The following is a 21,985-nucleotide window of genomic DNA, read 5'->3' on the forward strand; positions in this document are numbered from 1 at the left end:
GAAGACGACCCCGGTGGACCCTCTCTAGTAGGGGGAAGAGAAGACGACCCCGGTGGACCCTCTCTAGTAGGGGGAAGAGAAGACGACCCCGGTGGACCCTCTCTAGTAGGGGGAAGAGAAGACGACCCCGGTGGACCCTCTCTAGTAGGGGGAAGAGAAGACGACCCCGGTGGACCCTCTCTAGTAGGGGGAAGAGAAGACGACCCCGGTGGACCCTCTCTAGTAGGGGGAAGAGAAGACGACCCCGGTGGACCCTCTCTAGTAGGGGGAAGAGAAGACGACCCCGGTGGACCCTCTCTAGTAGGGGGAAGAGAAGACGACCCCGGTGGACCCTCTCTAGTAGGGGGAAGAGAAGACGACCCCGGTGGACCCTCTCTAGTAGGGGGAAGAGAAGACGACCCCGGTGGACCCTCTCTAGTAGGGGGAAGAGAAGACGACCCCGGTGGACCCTCTCTAGTAGGGGGAAGAGAAGACGACCCCGGTGGACCCTCTCTAGTAGGGGGAAGAGAAGACGACCCCGGTGGACCCTCTCTAGTAGGGGGAAGAGAAGACGACCCCGGTGGACCCTCTCTAGTAGGGGGAAGAGAAGACGACCCCGGTGGACCCTCTCTAGTAGGGGGAAGAGAAGACGACCCCGGTGGACCCTCTCTAGTAGGGGGAAGAGAAGACGACCCCGGTGGACCCTCTCTAGTAGGGGGAAGAGAAGACGACCCCGGTGGACCCTCTCTAGTAGGGGGAAGAGAAGACGACCCCGGTGGACCCTCTCTAGTAGGGGGAAGAGAAGACGACCCCGGTGGACCCTCTCTAGTAGGGGGAAGAGAAGACGACCCCGGTGGACCCTCTCTAGTAGGGGGAAGAGAAGACGACCCCGGTGGACCCTCTCTAGTAGGGGGAAGAGAAGACGACCCCGGTGGACCCTCTCTAGTAGGGGGAAGAGAAGACGACCCCGGTGGACCCTCTCTAGTAGGGGGAAGAGAAGACGACCCCGGTGGACCCTCTCTAGTAGGGGGAAGAGAAGACGACCCCGGTGGACCCTCTCTAGTAGGGGGAAGAGAAGACGACCCCGGTGGACCCTCTCTAGTAGGGGGAAGAGAAGACGACCCCGGTGGACCCTCTCTAGTAGGGGGAAGAGAAGACGACCCCGGTGGACCCTCTCTAGTAGGGGGAAGAGAAGACGACCCCGGTGGACCCTCTCTAGTAGGGGGAAGAGAAGACGACCCCGGTGGACCCTCTCTAGTAGGGGGAAGAGAAGACGACCCCGGTGGACCCTCTCTAGTAGGGGGAAGAGAAGACGACCCCGGTGGACCCTCTCTAGTAGGGGGAAGAGAAGACGACCCCGGTGGACCCTCTCTAGTAGGGGGAAGAGAAGACGACCCCGGTGGACCCTCTCTAGTAGGGGGAAGAGAAGACGACCCCGGTGGACCCTCTCTAGTAGGGGGAAGAGAAGACGACCCCGGTGGACCCTCTCTAGTAGGGGGAAGAGAAGACGACCCCGGTGGACCCTCTCTAGTAGGGGGAAGAGAAGACGACCCCGGTGGACCCTCTCTAGTAGGGGGAAGAGAAGACGACCCCGGTGGACCCTCTCTAGTAGGGGGAAGAGAAGACGACCCCGGTGGACCCTCTCTAGTAGGGGGAAGAGAAGACGACCCCGGTGGACCCTCTCTAGTAGGGGGAAGAGAAGACGACCCCGGTGGACCCTCTCTAGTAGGGGGAAGAGAAGACGACCCCGGTGGACCCTCTCTAGTAGGGGGAAGAGAAGACGACCCCGGTGGACCCTCTCTAGTAGGGGGAAGAGAAGACGACCCCGGTGGACCCTCTCTAGTAGGGGGAAGAGAAGACGACCCCGGTGGACCCTCTCTAGTAGGGGGAAGAGAAGACGACCCCGGTGGACCCTCTCTAGTAGGGGGAAGAGAAGACGACCCCGGTGGACCCTCTCTAGTAGGGGGAAGAGAAGACGACCCCGGTGGACCCTCTCTAGTAGGGGGAAGAGAAGACGACCCCGGTGGACCCTCTCTAGTAGGGGGAAGAGAAGACGACCCCGGTGGACCCTCTCTAGTAGGGGGAAGAGAAGACGACCCCGGTGGACCCTCTCTAGTAGGGGGAAGAGAAGACGACCCCGGTGGACCCTCTCTAGTAGGGGGAAGAGAAGACGACCCCGGTGGACCCTCTCTAGTAGGGGGAAGAGAAGACGACCCCGGTGGACCCTCTCTAGTAGGGGGAAGAGAAGACGACCCCGGTGGACCCTCTCTAGTAGGGGGAAGAGAAGACGACCCCGGTGGACCCTCTCTAGTAGGGGGAAGAGAAGACGACCCCGGTGGACCCTCTCTAGTAGGGGGAAGAGAAGACGACCCCGGTGGACCCTCTCTAGTAGGGGGAAGAGAAGACGACCCCGGTGGACCCTCTCTAGTAGGGGGAAGAGAAGACCCTGTTGGACCCTCTCTAGGGAGGAGAAGACCCTGTTGGACCCTCTCTAGGCTGCACAAGATTGATCTTACTACAAAGCGTTCTTCCATGAAGTCACCATGGCTCAAGATCAAGCCAAAGACCGGTAAAAAGAAAAACATTTGCTGAGCAAATGTTACAATGTCAAAGATAAGTCTGTATTACAGGTATTTCTCCTGTCCCGAAAATCCATTACTATCCTGTTTCCCCCAAAAAAATAAAACCTATTAGGATGATTTTTGGGGCTTTTTTTGAGAATGCTTAAAATATAAGCCCTACTCCAAAAATAAGCCCTAGTCGTGCTTCCGTAAGGCTGGGTCTAAGCAGCTACAAAAGTTAAAGAATATAGCAGGACGCTCCATCAAAGAAAGCAAGTAAATCCCCCACAAATAAGAAAAAAATAAAATAAAAATATATTATTATTTATAAATATATATTAATTATAAAATTATATTATATTATATATATATATATATATATATATATATATATATATATATATATATATATAACGTTCTCTGTATGTTAAAGGCTCCACACTCCAGAATGATAGTTTTCTTGCATTGCATATCAAGCCCATCCACCATCGCATCGACACTAAACAAACACTGCACATAATGTGGTTTCCCTGCAGAGCTAGCAAGCAGAGATACCAAAAAAATGCAGTAGCTGCCTCTTAACATATAATGGTTTATAATGCAGATGGGTGGGAGCAAAAATGTACATGATATACAACCACCTTGATATACACCAAGGTGCAAAATAAAAAAAAAAAAAAAAAAAAAAAAAAAAGCAAAAAGTTGCACAAGAGGCTTAATAATGACCAATCACTTCTGTTCCAAATTGCACCAAACTTGGAGGTTACTCAGTGCAGTCTTGGAAAGAGTCTATATCAGGGCATGCTAGAACCTGAGGTTCCCTGCCACTTGGTAGACATACTCTATGTGAGCAGTGTGGTGACACATGGTGTATACAGACGTCTACCTGTGGAGAATCCTCCCATACTTTGCATGCTGTGGGTGTGTAGCTCACACGTTGCCTGCTGGAGAGCAGCACTGCACACCCTGAGCTATAGCAGCCCATACATACAATGCCAAGCTGCAGTGTCAGAGGCTCCCGACCATGCACTCACCTTATATTTGGGGGGCTCACTGATGTCCCTCGCAGGCAGTGCCAACAGCAGGATCCCGATCACCCCAATGAGGCAGAGGAGAATGGGTAAGAACACAGCCAGCAGCTTCTTAGCCATCTCTACCAGCTGTGAGCTCTGCTGGTCCCTGCAGCTCTTACATGGAGGTGGGAGGAGGCAGCAGCAGGCTGGGGCTGACAATCCATTGGGTGGGAAGGTGCACAAGGTAAAAGAAGGCTGATTCCGGGGAGTAACGCACAACACTGCACAGCACATAATACACAACATGTGCATAGCTGAAAATATACATAATACACATAAAGCATATTACACTGAAAAAATAAAATATATATATATATATATATATATATATAACATTCACCAACAGGGAGATACAGGAGATATAAAAATCAATTCAAGAGAAAAATATGGAGGTCCAAAGATTTCTGAGAATTTATACTGACATACATTGGCTGCTTTTTTGTCACATAATAATAATAATCTTTATATGGCGCTAACATATTCTGCTGCGCTTCACACGCATCAGCAACGCTGTCCCCATTGGGGCTCACAATCTAGAGTCCCTGTCTGTATGTTTTTGGAGTGTGGGAGGAATCCGGAGAACCCGGAGGAAACCCACGCAAACACGGGCAGAACATACAAACTCCTTGCAGATGTTGTCCTTGATGGGATTTGAACCCAGGACCCCAGCGCTGCAAGACTGCAGTGCTCACCACTGAGCCACCACAAGACTGCAGTGCTCACCACTGAGCCACCACAAGGCTGCAATGCTAACCACTGAGCCACCACAAGACTGCAGTGCTTACCACTGATCCACCATGAGACTGCAGTGCTAACCACTGAGCCACCGCAAGACTGCAGTGCTAACCACTGAGCCACCACAAAACAACAGTGCTAACCACTGAGCCACCACAAGACTGCAGTGCTAACCACTGAGCCACCACAAGACTGCAGTGCTAACCACTGAGCCACCACGAGACTGCAGTGCTAACCACTGAGCCACCACAAGACTGCAGTGCTAACCACTGAGCCACCACGAGACTGCAGTGCTAACCACTGAGCCACCACAAGACTTCAGTGCTAACCACTGAGTCACCACAAGATGCAGTGCTAACTACTGAGACACCAGGAGACTGTAGTGCTAACCACTGAGCCACCATTCTTCCGCACTGTCAGATAATTATTTATTAAAGCACCCATTAATATCGTATGATGCCAATGGCATTATCAATAGTACAATTAATGCAGCTATTTAGTTCAGTTATTATATCACAACCCACCCCTAGTACAAATAATGCCGCCATCCAACACCAGTACAATTTATGCCATCTTCCACCTTCAGTACAAAGTACAATTAAAAGAACTTTACAGTTAGGCCACAATTCAGACATCCGTGTATTGCAGTCCGAATACTGATTGGACTCACCAGAACATAACAGCCTTGTATGTGCCTATGGGAATTTTTTGCACTGAAAGATGGTGACATTAATTGTACTTTGGGTGGCAGCATTAATCGTGATACGTCTTGACCCATCTATTAAAGCTACATAGCAACATTATACTGTGGATAGCTGCATGAAATGAAATTTGTTAATCTCTGTGGAGGAATAATCGAGCACGGGTTGGGGTACTAAGCAGATGCTATATGGGGGTGCATTGACTCGGTAACATGATCTTATTTTGATTTTTACAGCGATAACTTTGTGAATGCTTTTTCTATAACTCTTCACAACTGGCAAAACTGCAGAGTAACGTGCGGCTGCTGGGCTCATTTCCATTTGATTACGTTGGACTTTGGCTTTGTATTTGATAGAAATTTCTATGGGGGGGACGAGGTTGAGAAACTCTGCCCTTGGGGATGCAAATCACAGGCTGCGGACCACTGATGTACACATACCATGTACACCCCCTCTAAATACATCACACAAGATATAAACCCCATGTGCAATTACAAAACACACGCTATACAGTATGTACAGCACATACACACTCTGCCCAATACACACAAGACATCATTTTTTGCTGCATCCAAAACACTGCAAACACTGATCATGGGCACGCAGCCTCTCCAATATTTCCATCTGTTTGCAGGCGACTCTATACTTGAATGTGCATGGATACTATGGAAAATATGCAGTAAACTATGAGCCAGAATTGATGAGCTCCTGCTGATTGGACCCCTGTGATCTAATATTGATTATATATCCTAAGGAAGGACCAACAAGTGAGATCCTGACCCAAACTAATGTTTCCATATCTGTCAGGTCTGCTTTGTATGTTCATAAGGATGGACTCACACAAGCGTATGGCATGTGATCCAAGTGCATGTGATGCGATATGCTAATGACCCTCAGCTCCCGCTATGCTGCAAGTGTGATCCGATCCAGCCAACAGATCACAGCTGCAGAGGAGAGGGAGGGATTAATCTCCCCATTTCCTCTATTGTCAGCTGATACGATTATCGCACTGCAGTCTGATGTCATCCGAGTGCAGGTCGATGTTTCGCTCACACCCATAGACTTGTATGGTGGCGGACACACAGACATAGCAGACTGCGTTTTTGCACTTTCTCATTGCTTTGTAAGGTGGAAAAGCACTGAAAGAATTGACATTTTGCTTTTTGAAACACGCTTCAGTTTTCCATTTCAGTCAGGGGAAAAAAAGCAATTGTGTGCGTGAGATTTCTGAAATCTCATATCTTTTGCTGGGAATGTAAAAAGCAGATTTTAATTTGCATTTAAAAAAAAATGCTACAAAAATGCAACGTGTGAACACAGCCTTAAGCTGTTTTTTCCCCTAGTTATTTGGAAAGATAACCATGCATTAACGTTTATGATTAGATCTAGACACACGGAAAAGGCTATGCCGGTGGACTAAGTGAGATGGAGATAAATGATACATGTGATACATCTTATCTCCATCCCACTTAGTCCACCGCTATGTCTTTTTATAGATCTCCTGTGAGATATTCAGTAATAAGAAGGTGCTAGGGAGTCTCAGCTGTGACATCTGTTTCATTTATTGACCTAATTTCACGTCTTGTGATTCAGACGCCAGGAATTGTCCTATTGGAACCGAAAAACTGGCAGATTCAAGAGTCCATCCAGGTAACAAGACAGGGATTGTCCATGATTCAAAAAAATATTAAAACATGGTACAAGCCGGCTCCCTGTCCATAGGTTGTTTTTTTGTGTTACAGCTTAGTGAATTGCAATACCAGGTGCTACCTGAGGACAGCTGTGGCGCTGTTTTCAGAGGACAAGGTGCCTGATTTTTCTTTTTGTAATCCTGCACAATGTTTCAAACTTTTAAAGTGCACCAATCACCAGGACTTTCCTATATAATCTAAAGCCAGTGCTATACTGGCACTATCAGGCTGATTCTTTAAGTTGTCAGCTCGGATGTATAAGTTTTGAAACACAAGCAAGTAAAGTTTGGAAAATGAGCAGCTTTTTGAATGGCAGCAGCTGCTTGGTTGGTTGGTTGTCCCCCCCCCATCTGTTATTTATGCTAATTCTATTATAAAATCGTTTTACAAAGTGGCTAGAAGGACCTGGGCTGATGTCATACCCATGTGACCAGAAGGGGCGGGGCCTCAGCCAACAGAAAAATAATGTTGCTTCCTGGTATCAGCTATGTTGGCTGAGGCCCCGCCCCTTCTGGTCACATGGGTACGACATCAGCACAGGTCCTTCTAGCCATTTTGTAAAACGATTCTGTAATAGAATTAGCATAAATAACAGGAAGGATGGATAGGCAGGGGGGCGGGAATCACTATGAATACCCACCCCAGCTCTCAGCTGATCGGCAGCTGCTGTCAATCAAAAAGCTGCTCATTTTACAAACTTTACTTGCTTGTGTTTCAAAATCTATACATCCTAGCTGACAACTAAAGGTATGTATAAAATCAGCCTGATAGTGCCAGTATAGCACTGGCTTTAGGTTATATAGGAAAACCCTGGTGATTGGTGCGCTTTAAGTATTTTCAAGAGTGATATGGAAAAAACTAAAAAATAAAAGACCTATTTCCTAATCTGATAAGTGCACAGGACTGTAAGGCATTGGAGCCACCATTTGAGGTTCCTCAGGAGATGTTGCAGCTTACAAGGCCGCCCTGCCAAGAAACTGATCACTTGTTGCATTTCTCGTTATCTCTCAGGGAACCAGTCAGAAAGGGTTAATTTTGGCTGCAGATCCTCTTCCTAGGAAAATAAACCATAACACAGTTCAAAGTGGAAATCATCTTTAAGTATCACTCCGATGTGACAGGTCCTGCAGGGCAAGAAACACTATTAAACAAATGTATCACAATGAATTCATAGTTACATAAGTAAAACAACAAAAAAGTTCCAGGTAGTTAATTTGTCCGTGATTCTAAAGCTTGATTTTTGATGGCAATGTTTGGAATCACAATAGGCCGAATATGTGAAAAGGGGCAATCGGGTGGTCGTAAATTACCACTCTTCCCCACTGTGAGCCCTTTGAGCCATTCGGTAAAGCTGAGACGTGGTCACATGGCTTCTTTTCTGAAGTCTCCTGGATAGCCTCTGCTTCTTTGGACTCTAATTCGGAGGCCACTTTAGAGGCACAATCGGTGACTAATTCAGCTTTGATAAAGCGTACAGATGCTGGATGTTGGATGAAGTCTTCCTGGGTGGTCCGATCCTTTATGAAATGAACTATTCAACTTGTTTTTCATGTTTGATCTAAACATAAAACTAATTCCAAAAACTTTTCAGAATTCTAAAATTGTAATTTTGGTTAATGATTTGTCTTGTGTTGAGATTGTGGTCTCCACTGCTCTAAATTGCCAGCAATGATCTATGTCTGTCCTTTCTAGTGGTTTATAATACGTGCGTTTACAACGCAGTTACGAAAAGTCATTGTAACATGGATTAATACAAGAAGTGTCTTGTTCTGTTATACAGAGAGCGGCTTTGTACCGGTGACTAGACAGACGTTTTATCTGGAAATCTCTGTGTCATTGTAAATTATGCCAACCTCACTGCCAGGAGCCTGAGGGCCCAAAACCAGAAGTTCCTTCATGGGCTCGATCACACCAGCGGATAGATCGGATGTTTTAGAGGCTAGGAATTGGATCATGTTAGTCAGTGGGCCAGTGCTTATCAGGGGTGTAACAATAGTGGTCACAGAGATCGCAACTGCGACCGGGCCCTGCAAGGTTAGGGGCCCGGCGCCCGCCCTGCAGAGAAGCAGACGACTCCTCTCTGTGAGAGAGGAGCTGCGCTATTCAGTGTCAGACTACAAGGCCACTATGGGGCCCATGAGTCAGGAGGGCCAGGTGCCAGCGGCGGTATTGGGCTCACCTCACCCACGGGCCCTCACTGTCATCATTTTGGGTTTTTTTAATCAGTGAGTACATGGTGGCCAGAGGCCTATGGGGCTGCATTAAACGGTATGGGGACTGCATAATGCAATACGAAGTACACCTTATACATGGACTATAGGGGTGCATTATAGTACATGGAGGCCTATGAGGTGCAATAAATAGTATGTGGGCTGCATAATATAATATGAAGGTCTATGGGGCTGCATTATAATATATGGAGGCCTATGGGTGTGCATTAAACAATATGTGGGCTGCATAATACAATATGAAGGACTATGGGGGTGCATTATAATACATGGAGGCCTATGGGGGTGCATTAAATGGTATGTGGGCTGCATAATATAATATGAAGGACTGTGGGGCTGCATTATAAAACATGAAGGACTATGGGGCTGCATCATAATATATGGAGGCTTATGGGTGTGCATTAAACAGTATGTGGGCTGCATAGTACAATATGAAGAACTATGGGGCTGCATTATAATATATGGAGGTCTATGGGTGTGCATTAAACAGTATGTGGGCTGCATAATACAATATGAAGGACTATGGGGGCTGCAATATAATATATGAAAGGTTATGTGGGACTCATTATACTATATGGAAGTCTCTGTGGGGGCCATTACAGAATCTTGAGAGCTACATACGAGGGAGGACAAAGATAAAAGCATCGGATAGGAAAGTTTTCTGCTGAGGGAAAGAGGCTCTTCTCTCAGCACCCAGCTTTCATTTGCTCTGATATCATAGGAACCCTGGGTGCTGGTAGATGTATAGCAGAGCATGGGGAAGGTGCGTGCTGAGGACAAGATGTATATCAGAACATAGGAAAGCTGGGTGCGGATGGAAAGGGATGTCAGATCATGGGAAACATGAGTGCTGAAGGAAGGAGCCAAGTGTCAGCGACACTATCATGTACTCCGAGTGTCGGCGTCATTATCTCGTACCTCGATTGTCGGTGTACAGTTGAGGGGGGTCCAGGTTCAAACTTTGCAGCGGTATCCATCAAATTCTAGTTACACCACTGGTGCTCATACCCAATTTTTCTCACTGACCGAATCTGACAGTGAAAAAAATCTCAGTATGCTGCAATTAGTTGTGCAAATTTGACAAGACACATCCATTCAGCCTATGGGTGCGTCGACATCATTGGACTTCACTCGGATGACATCCAATTGCAGTTTGATTTCCATAGACTCACAGAACGGAGAAGACGGAGAAATTCTGATCTCCATCTTAGTGCTGAATGAGCACTATCATGCCCGGGTGCTCGGTATTCATAACAAGCAGTTAGACATTCGGAGGGGCTCAACTTGTATACCGATTGTAATGGAAGTCAATGGAGAACTAGGGCATTTGTCTGCAAGATCTGCTATAATACTGACTCCTATGTACAATAATATAACTACTATAATACTGCCTCCTATATACAAGAATATAACTACTATAATACTGCCCCATATGTACAGGAATATAACTACTATAATACTGCACCTATATACAAGAATATAACTACTATAATACTGCTCCTATGTACAAGAATATAACTACTATAATACTGCCCCCTATGTACAGGAATATAACTACTATAATACTGCTCCCTATGTACAAGAATATAACTACTATAATACTGCCCCCTATGTACAGGAATATAACTACTATAATACTGCTCCCTATGTACAAGAATATAACTACTATAATACTGTCCCCTATGTAAAAGAATATAACTACTATAATACTGCCCCCTATGTACAAGAATATAACTGCTATAATACTGCTCCTATATACAAGAATATAACTACTATAATACTGCACCTATATACAAGAATATAACTACTATAATACTGCTCCTATGTACAAGAATATAACTACTATAATACTGCCCCCTATGTACAGGAATATAATTACTATAATACTGCTCCCTATGTACAAGAATATAACTACTATAATACTGTCCCCTATGTACAGGAATATAACTACTATAATACTGCTCCCTATGTACAAGAATATAACTACTATAATACTGCTCCTATATACAAGAGTATAATTACTATAATACTGCCCCCTATGTACAAGAATACAACTACTATAATACTGCTCCCTATGTACAAGAATATAACTACTATAATACTGCCCCTATGTTCAAGAATATAACTACTATAATACCGCTCCCTATGTACAAGAATATAACTACTATAATACTGCCCCTATGTACAAGAATATAACTACTATAATACTGCGCCTATATATAAGAGTATAATTACTATAATACTGCCCCCTATGTACAAGAATATAACTACTATAATACTGCTCCCTAGGTACAAGAATATAACTACTATAATACTGCCCCCATGTACAAGAATATAACTGCTATAATACTGCCCCCTATGTACAAAAATATAACTACTATAATACTGCCCCCTATGTACAAGAATATAACTACTATAATACTGCTCCCTAGGTACAAGAATATAACTACTATAATACTGCCCCCATGTACAAGAATATAACTGCTATAATACTGCCCTCTATGTACAAGAATATAACTACTATAATACTGCCCCCTATGTAGAAGAATATAACTACTATAATACTGCTCCCTATGTACAAGAATATAACTACTATAATACTGCTCCTATGTACAAGAATATAACTACTATAATACTGCCCCTATGTACAAGAATATAACTACTATAATACTGCCCCCATGTACAAGAATATAACTGCTAAAATACTGCCCCCTATGTACAAGAATATAACTACTATAATACTGCTCCCTAGGTACAAGAATATAACTACTATAATACTGCCCCCATGTACAAGAATATAACTGCTATAATACTGCCCCCTATGTACAAAAATATAACTACTATAATACTGCCCCCTATGTACAAGAATATAACTACTATAATACTGCTCCCTATGTACAAGAATATAACTACTATAATACTGCTCCCTATGTACAAGAATATAACTACTATAATACTGCTCCTATGTACAAGAATATAACTACTATAATACTGCCCCCATGTACAAGAATATAACTGCTATAATACTGCCCCCTATGTACAAGAATATAGCTACTATAATACTGCCCCCTATGTAGAAGAATATAACTACTATAATACTGCTCCCTATGTACAAGAATATAACTACTATAACACTGTGTTATAGCAATAAGAGTATTATGACCTTATAAAAGATATATATATATATATATATATATATATATATATATGGAAGGGGCGGGGCTAATATGATATCTATTTCCATCATCATATAACACCTCTAGCATCTACAGGTGCGAATGAGCAAAATTCCATGTACAGACATTAAAGTGTGTAAATTATGTTGTTTTTCAGCTTTTACTAACTCCATCATTATCTGCAGATCATCCAAACCTCTGAGCACAGGTGTGGGGGAGGGGAGGACAGGGGTGAGCAGGTGGGACATGAAATATGTATAAGGTGATGGGAAGTCTCCAGTGTAAGCACATGCCCAAATAATAGGGAAGAGCAGTCCTCCAAACACCAACAGCAACTGAGCAACTGCACATTAGTGAGCAAATACATAGATATACTACTATAGTAATACTAGATATATATATATATATATATATATATATATATATATATATATATATATATATATATATATACTATAGTATTACTGCTCCTATATACAAGAGTATAATTACTATAATACTGCCCCCTATGTACAAGAATACAACTACTATAATACTGCCCCCTATATACAAGAATATAACTACTATAATACTGCCCCTATATACAAGAATATAACTACTATAATACTGCCCCTATATACAAGAATATAACTACTATAATACTGCCCCCTATATACAAGAATATAACTACTATAATACTGCTCCCTATGTACAAAAATATAACTACTATAATACTGCTCCCTATGTACAAGAATATAACTACTATAATACTGCCCCTATATACAAGAATATAACTACTATAATACTGCCCCTATGTACAAGAATAAAACTACTATAATACTGCCCCTATGTACAAGAATATAACTACTATAATACTTCCCCCTATATACAAGAATATAACTACTATAATACTGCCCCCTATGTACAAGAATATAACTACTATAATACTGCCCCCTATGTACAAGAATATAACTACTATAATACTGCCCCTATATACAAGAATATAATTACTATAATACTGCCCCCTATGTACAAGAATACAACTACTATAATACTGCCCCCTATATACAAGAATATAACTACTATAATACTGCCCCTATATACAAGAATATAACTACTATAATACTGCCCCTATATACAAGAATATAACTACTATAATACTGCCCCCTATATACAAGAATATAACTACTATAATACTGCTCCCTATGTACAAAAATATAACTACTATAATACTGCTCCCTATGTACAAGAATATAACTACTATAATACTGCCCCTATATACAAGAATATAACTACTATAATACTGCCCCTATGTACAGGAATATAACTACTATAATACTTCCCCTATGTACAAGAATATAACTACTATAACACTGTGTTATAGCTATAAGAGTATTATGACCTTATAAAAGATATATATAGTATATCTATGTATTTGCTCACTAATGTGCAGTTGCTGTTGGTGTTTGGAGGACTGCTCTTCCCTATTATTTGGGCATGTGCTTACACTGGAGACTTCCCATCACCTTATACATATTTCATGTCCCACCTGCTCACCCCTGTCCTCCCCTCCCCCACACCTGTGCTCAGAGGTTTGGATGATCTGCAGATAATGATGGAATTAGTAAAAGCTGAAAAACAACATAATTTACACACTTTAATGTCTGTACATGGAATTTTGCTCATTCGCACCTGTAGATGCTAGAGGTGTTATATGATGATGGATATAGATATCATATTAGCCCCGCCCCTTCCAGTCACATGACAGCAGATAACTGATTCGGAATAATTCTATCTGTAGCTGTGAATGGAGGGAAAAAACCTCCTGTAAATACTGTAAGATCCGACAAGGGAGGATTTACAGCATCGCTTTACATTCCAGGGGGGTCACTGCAGGGATTATGTATAGTGGAGATTGTCTTTAAGTTCCCCCCTTTAAATGCACAAGAAATATATGAAATATGAATGATATCTGCATTGTGCATATAATACAAGTATAATGATTGGTAACTCCGGGTGTGTCTGAGCCCCCCCAGCCCCCCATCCTGGGACTCCCCGTGTGATTCTCTCCCTGGGCCTCCTGCCCGGAGCCTGGCTCATTTCAAGTGTTACCATGACACAAAATACCTTGTTAGGCAGCGAATAAGACACAGCAGGAATGTGAATGAGCGGATCTCCAGCACACATCCCCCGAAAATCACAATCATAACACATGTACATCACGTTATACATCATTATATAATACATCACAATTAGCACTAAACATTGTCATGTGTAATCTTTATTTACAACAATCTTTTTCTGCAAATCTTCCTGACCAGTAGTATAGCAGTTATATTCTTGTACTCAGGGGCAGTATTATTGTAGTTATATTCTTGTACATAGGAGGCATTATTATTGTAGTTATATTCTTGTACATAGGGGGCAGTATTATAGTAGTTGTATTCTTGTATATAGGGGCAGTATTATTGTAGTTATATTCTTGTACATAGGGGCAGTATTATAGTAGTTATATTCTTGTACATAGGGGCAGTATTATAGTACTTATATTCTTGTACATAGGGGGCAGTATTATAGTAGTTATATTCTTGTATATAGGGGGCAGTATTATAGCAGTTATATTCTTGTACATAGGGGCAGTATTATAGTAGTTATATTCTTGTACATAGGGGCAGTATTATAGTAGTTATATTCTTGTATATAGGAGCAGTATTATAGTAGTTATATTCTTGTACATAGGAGCAGTATTATAGTAGTTATATTCTTGTACATAAGAGGCAGTATTATAGCAGTTATATTCTTGTACATAGGAGCAGTATTATAGTACTTATATTCTTGTACATAGGGGCAGTATTATAGTAGTTATATTCTTGTACATAAGAGGCAGTATTATAGCAGTTATATTCTTGTACATAGGAGCAGTATTATAGTAGTTATATTCTTGTACATAGGGGCAGTATTATAGTAGTTATATTCTTGTACATAGGGAGCGGTATTATAGTAGTTATATTCTTGTACATAGGGGTAGTATTATAGTAGTTATATTCTTATACATTATGGGTAGTATTATAGCAGTTATATTCTTGTACATAGGGGCAGTATTATAGTAGTTATATTCTTGTACATAGGGGCAGTATTATAGTAGTTATATTCTTGTACATAGGGGCAGTATTATAGTAGTTATATTCTTGTATATAGGGGGCAGTATTATAGTAGTTATATTCTTGTACATAGGGGCAGTATTATAGTAGTTATATTGTTGTACATAGGGGCAGTATTATAGTAGTTATATTCTTGTACATAGGGGCAGTATTATAGTACTTATATTCTTGTACATAGGGGGCAGTATTATAGCAGTTATATTCTTGTATATAGGGGGCAGTATTATAGCAGTTATATTCTTGTACATAGGGGCAGTATTATAGTAGTTATATTCTTGTACATAGGGGCAGTATTATAGCAGTTATATTCTTGTACATAGGGGCAGTATTATAGTAGTTATATTCTTGTACATAGGGAGCAGTATTATAGTAGATATATTCTTGTACATAGGGGCAGTATTATAGTAGTTATATTCTTGTACATGGGGGAAGTATTATAGCAGTTATATTCTTGTACATAGGGGCAGTATTATAGTACTTATATTCTTGTACATAGGGGGCAGTATTATAGCAGTTATATTCTTGTATATAGGGGGCAGTATTATAGCAGTTATATTCTTGTACATAGGGGCAGTATTATAGTAGTTATCTTGTACATAGGGGGCAGTTTTGCTAGAATTATTGCTAGACTTTCCTTGCTATATACACTGTAGTGATCTGGCTCTTATTTACTGATCCTGACGCATGTTACACTTTTTCTTCTCTCCATTGTTCCAAACTCTGTCCTCTGCTTTGACTTCCACCCTGGACTGTGTTTGTGACTTAAAAATTGAAGAAGAGGAGGAGATGGCGGTATTAGGTAGTAAGAGGAGACTTGGTGATGCAAAGCTAGCTGTGGGTGAGAAGCCAGTGCTGGCCATGATGGTAAATGTAGGAAAGGGTCAGAAGAGCTGATTGTAAATCGACATCTCCAAGACTCTGGTAACTTTGTATCTTGGAGGATCAGTTCTTTACATGCACAGGAAGGCTGTATGATGTGATTGGGGAAAGTGACTGTGCTACTGGAGATCGGATGTTCTGGTTGATGAGGGATGGGATTTCGATTTTTATTGATCGCTTTCTGCATCCCTGGTTTTCTTTGAATGGTCGTCCTATACAGATATTAGTGTTCCCCCATGGTTTCTGTGACATGGCAGCACTCAGACTGGGCTGTATCCTCCTTGTGTCTGCTGCGGTTCTAAATGTGCTGACAGCACAGAAATAAATCACTAATTACTGATGATCGGAATGGCTCATATACTATGCGGCTCATCTACACTTACACCAGGGCTCCGATGAGCCTTTATGGATATAATGTATCAGAGCTGAGCTATGGGCAACATTGTAACCACTAACAGCTCCACTAAAGCCAATCCAGAAGGGAGCACTGAATGTATAGGGTTTATAGGACCAAGGAGGTAAGAGATCATAGAATCTATACTGTAAAATGCTCATCATAAAGTATCATCAGGATCTTTAGGGTTCCTTCCCCTTATACATACTCACCTTCATATCATCTTTGATGACAATGATGATTTTGTTCTCTGCTCTCAGTTTTCTGGGTGCCTCTTGCACATCATAATGTGATGTGTGGCCTAATTACTGTTTAGGCTCAGTTAGTGAGGTGGATCCTCTAAGCGCAGTGGGCACACAATCCATGGGTGTTGGTGCAGAAGGTAGTAGAGGTACAAGAGAAATTGGTAGAAGAGGTCCTTAAGACTGCAGACAGCAAAGGTTGTCAAGACCTCAGACATATAGTAGAGGTCCTGGAGACCTCAAATAGCAGAGATCCTGGAGACTGCAGTTAGGTAGCAGAGGTCCTGGAGACTGCAGTTAGGTAGCAGAGGTCCTGGAGACTGCAGTTAGGTAGCAGAGGTCTTGGAGACTGCAGTCAGGTAGCAGAGGTCGTGGAGGCTGCAGTCTGGTAGCAGAGGTCGTGGAGGCTGCAGTCTGGTAGCAGAGGTCGTGGAGGCTGCAGTCAGGTAGCAGAGGTCCTGGAGGCTGCAGTCTGGTAGCAGAGGTCGTGGAGGCTGCATTCAGGTAGCAGAGGTCCTGGAGGCTGTAGTCAGGTAGCAGAGGTCCTGGAGGCTCCAGTCAGGTAGCAGAGGTCCTGGAGGCTGCAGTCATGTAGCAGAGGTCGTGGAGGCTGCAGTCAGGTAGCAGAGGTCCTGGAGGCTGCAGTCAGGTAGCAGAGGTCCTGGAGACTGCAGTCAGGTAGCAGAGGTCCTGGATACTGCAGTCAGGTAGCAGAGGTCCTGGAGGCTCCAGTCAGGTAGCAGAGGTCCTGGATACTGCAGTCATGTAGCAGAGGTCCTGGAGGCTGTAGTCAGGTAGCAGAGGTCCTGGAGGCTCCAGTCATGTAGCAGAGGTCCTGGAGGCTGCAGTCAGGTAGCAGAGGTCCTGGAGGCTGCAGTCAGGTAGCAGAGGTCCTGGAGGCTCCAGTCAGGTAGCAGAGGTCCTGGAGGCTGCAGTCAGGTAGCAGAGGTCCTCGAGACTGCAGTCAGGTAGCAGAGGTCCTCGAGACTGCAGTCAGGTAGCAGAGGTCCTGGAGGCTGCAGTCAGGTACTAAGAAGGTAGGTCATAGTGCATAGACAAACTAACACTACAAAATAGCTGTGTGTCTCCGTAAATCTTATATAGGCCAAGGTAGAAGATCACGTGGAAGTATGCCGGGCTATTTGTAAAGCCTGATGTGAAGCACGAGACAGTTTAGCGGACCAGGGTGGAGGGAGCAGAGCACGGACCTGGGACAGTTATGTAATAGACTAGGCCTCATGTAACATAAAGACGTTGTAAGGCCTAGGAAATACCAGGAAAATCAATGATACCGGCCGCAGGGGTGAAGACTGGATGCCATGGAAGAGCACAAATCAAGTTGCTTATGTCTCTTTGCACCCAAACACATGCCTAGCAGTCCCCATATAAGTCTATGGAGCCCAGAACCCAGTGCAAAGGGGTACGAGAAAGCGCTTTATACTTACCGAGTCACCGGCACGGCCATACGCTCCCGCGGCCAGCCATTCACTTCTGGGGCCGTTCATTACCTTCATTGCATATGCACTGCTTCCCCCACCCTCCAGCCTCTGTGATTGGTTGCAGACAGACGAGCCCTCACGTTGAGTGACAGCGTGTCTGACACTTCCAATCACAGACACTGGTGGACAGGTCTATATCGTACAGGAAAATAAATAAATATATAAAAAAATTGGCATAAGGTCCCCCCAGCGCAGATAAAGCATACGGTTACAGGCTGCAGCCCCCAGCCGTGCGCTAATCTTGGATGTGTATCAAAATAACAGGAATTACATGTAGCTTTTATTTTTAATTATTTAAATAGATAATTTAAAATAACGGCGTGCGGTTCTCCCAATTTTGATACCCAGCCAAGGAAAAGCCCAACAGCTGGGGGCTGGTATTCTCAGGCTGGGGAGACCCATGCTTATTGGGCCCCGCAGCCTAAAAATAGCAACCTGCAGCCGCCCAAAATTGCCACATCCATTAGATACAACAATCCCAGCACCTGCCCTTCTCTTCCTGACAACCCTGGTGAGTGGTAATCTGGGTAATAAGGGGTTAATCTCAGCTCACAGCTGCCACTGAGCCCTAGATTAGTAATGGGAGGTGTCTATTTTTATACGAGTACAAAACACCTGAGCATGGTAGTGCCCGCACATCACTAGTTACGAGCACTGAGCACCCGAGCATGGTAGTGCCCGCTCATCACTAGTTACTAGTACAGAGTACCCGAGCATGGTAGTGCCCGCTCATCACTAGTTACAAGTACTGAGCACCCGAGCATGGTAGTGCCCACTCATCACTAGTTACGAGCACTGAGCACCCGAGCATGGTAGTGCCCGCTCATCACTAGTTACTAGTACAGAGTACCCGAGCATGGTAGTGCCCGCTCATCACTAGTTACGAGTACTGAGCACCCGAGCATGGTAGTGCTCACTCATCACTAGTTACGAGTACAGAGCACCTGAGCATGGTAGTGCCTGCTCATCACTAGTTACGAGTACTGAGCACCTGAGCATGGTAGTGCCCGCTCATCACTAGTTACGAGTACTGAGCACCCGAGCATGGTAGTGCCCGCTCATCACTAGTTACGAGTACAGAGCACCCGAGCATGGTAGTGCCCGCTCATCACTAGTTACGAGTACTGAGCACCCGAGCATGGTAGTGCCCGCTCATCACTAGTTACGAGTACTGAGCACCCGAGCATGGTAGTGCCCGCTCATCACTAGTTACGAGTACAGAGCACCCGAGCATGGTAGTGCCCGCTCATCACTAGTTACCAGTACTGAGCACCCGAGCATGGTAGTGCCCGCTCATCACTAGTTACGAGTACTGAGCACCCGAGCATGGTAGTGCCCGCTCATCACTAGTTACGAGTACAGAGCACCCGAGCATGGTAGTGCCCGCTCATCACTAGTTACGAGTACAGAGCACCCGAGCATGGTAGTGCCCGCTCATCACTAGTTACGAGTACTGAGCACCCGAGCATGGTAGTGCCCGCTCATCACTAGTTACGAGTACTGAGCACCCGAGCATGGTAGTGCCTGCTCATCACTAGTTACGAGTACTGAGCACCTGAGCATGGTAGTGCCCGCTCATCACTAGTTACGAGTACTGAGCACCCGAGCATGGTAGTGCCCGCTCATCACTAGTTACGAGTACTGAGCACCTGAGCATGGTAGTGCCTGCTCATCACTAGTTACGAGTACTGAGCACCTGAGCATGGTAGTGCCCGCTCATCACTAGTTACGAGTACTGAGCACCTGAGCATGGTAGTGCCTGCTCATCACTAGTTACGAGTACTGAGCACCCGAGCATGGTAGTGCCCGCTCATCACTAGTTACGAGTACTGAGCACCCGAGCATGGTAGTGCCCGCTCATCACTAGTTACGAGTACTGAGCACCCGAGCATGGTAGTGCCCGCTCATCACTAGTTACGAGCACTGAGCACCCGAGCATGGTAGTGCCCGCTCATCACTAGTTACAAGTACAGAGCACCTAAGCATGATAGTGGCCGCTCATCACTAGTTACGAGCACTGAGCACCCGAGCATGGTAGTGCCCGCTCATCACTAGTTATGACTAATAGATTTGTGTAGAACTGGTTACAGCAGAGAGGTTGATACATTGTGTTGGCGCAGTGTCGGTCAGGAGGACAGAGCAGGGAAGTAAATCCAACTGTCAATGTTACAAGAAGGATTCCATTCACATGAGATGCTGAAAATGAAAATTGTGAGGAATTGATACATAGAGAAGATTGTGGAAATTAACTGTATACAAACATTTTAGCTCCCATTTTTACAAGCCAAGCTGTCATTTCCAGGAGAGGCGGAGAGGGTTAATCCATTTTTTTTGGAAAGGTGGGAAATCCATTCCAGACATATAATCCGTCCCGTAGGCAGAGCTGGACCGTTTCCCACTGGCGGAAGTTTTAATAAATCAACGCCAGAACGAAGAGCCTATGGGGCCCTAAGTGCTGTGTTGTGCTGTGGAGATCACCGCCCATGTGCACTAGTGCGAACTTTCCAGATGGGAGGAAATCAGCAGAAGAATTCCCAGACTTATTAGTATGTAGATCCAGCCTGGAGCTGAGGATTACTAGAGACGTTGTACGTTTTCATGGGTTAAATGTCCAAATGTGCAATGTTAATAATGCTCCATGTCCATGATATGTGAATGCAGCCTTATCCTTCTAATGACTGCTGACATGTCTTCTTACGTGGTCATTAATGGGCAAGAAGCACTGAAATGTGGGCTCTTTGGCCCCGCTGCTTATTACTTGTCTCATAGCAAAGCCTTGTTCTGAGGGGTATAACATTCATTACTGATGGGTCATCATGTGCAGAGGACACATCACAGGAGACGGTAGCTCAGTGGTTAGCATTGTAGTCTTTTGGTGGCTCAGTGGTTAGCACTGCAATCTTGTGGTAGCTCAGTGGTTAGCATTGTAGTCTTGTGGTTGCTCAGTGGTTAACACTGCAGTCTTGTGGTGGCTCAGTGGTTAGCACTGCAGTCTTGTTGTGGCTCAGTGGTTAGCACTGCAGTCTTGTGGTGGCTCAGTGGTTAGCACTGCAATCTTGCAGCGCTGGGGTCCTGGGTTCTAGTCCCACTCAGGACAACATCTGCAAGGAGTTTGTATGTTCTCCCCGTGTTTGCGTGGGTTTCCTCTGGGTTCTCCGGTTTCCTCCCACACTCCAAAATACAGTTAGGTCCAGAAATATTTGGACAGTGACACAAGTTTTGTTATTTTAGCTGTTTACAAAAACATGTTCAGAAATACAATTCTATATATAATATGGGCTGAAAGTGCACACTCCCAGCTGCAATATGAGAGTTTTCACATCCAAATAGGAGAAAGGGTTTAGGAATCATAGCTCTGTAATGCATAGCCTCCTCTTTTTCAAGGGACCAAAAGTAATTGGACAAGGGACTCTAAGGGCTGCAATTAACTCTGAAGGCGTCTCCCTCGTTAACCTGTAATCAATGAAGTAGTTAAAAGGTCTGGGGTTGATTACAGGTGTGTGGTTTTGCATTTGGAAGCTGTTGCTGTGACCAGACAACATGCGGTCTAAGGAACTCTCATTTGAGGTGAAGCAGAACATCCTGAGGCTGAAAAAAAAAAGAAAAAATCCATCAGAGATAGCAGACATGCTTGGAGTAGCAAAATCAACAGTCGGGTACATTCTGAGAAAAAATGAATTGACTGGT

General features: G+C 44.2%; 2 protein-coding genes across 2 annotated transcripts in view; one reads left to right on the plus strand and one right to left on the minus strand.

The window, feature by feature from the left end:
* Positions 1-3,727, minus strand: part of ENTPD2 (ectonucleoside triphosphate diphosphohydrolase 2) — a 62,991-nt gene extending 59,264 nt beyond the window's left edge. Inside the window, exon 1 of the mRNA XM_075324427.1 lies at positions 3,575-3,727. Coding sequence (XP_075180542.1) covers positions 3,575-3,691 — 117 coding nt within the window. The 5' untranslated portion in view covers positions 3,692-3,727. The remainder of the gene's footprint in view (positions 1-3,574) is intronic.
* The window catches only part of LOC142251535 (epithelial sodium channel subunit beta-like), a 176,473-nt gene that overhangs the window by 93,675 nt on the left and 60,813 nt on the right, over positions 1-21,985 (plus strand). The gene's annotated exons all lie outside the window — the stretch shown is intronic.

The sequence above is a fragment of the Anomaloglossus baeobatrachus genome, chromosome 9 (genome assembly GCF_048569485.1).
Source record: "Anomaloglossus baeobatrachus isolate aAnoBae1 chromosome 9, aAnoBae1.hap1, whole genome shotgun sequence".
NCBI classification, from domain to species: Eukaryota; Metazoa; Chordata; class Amphibia; order Anura; family Aromobatidae; genus Anomaloglossus; species Anomaloglossus baeobatrachus.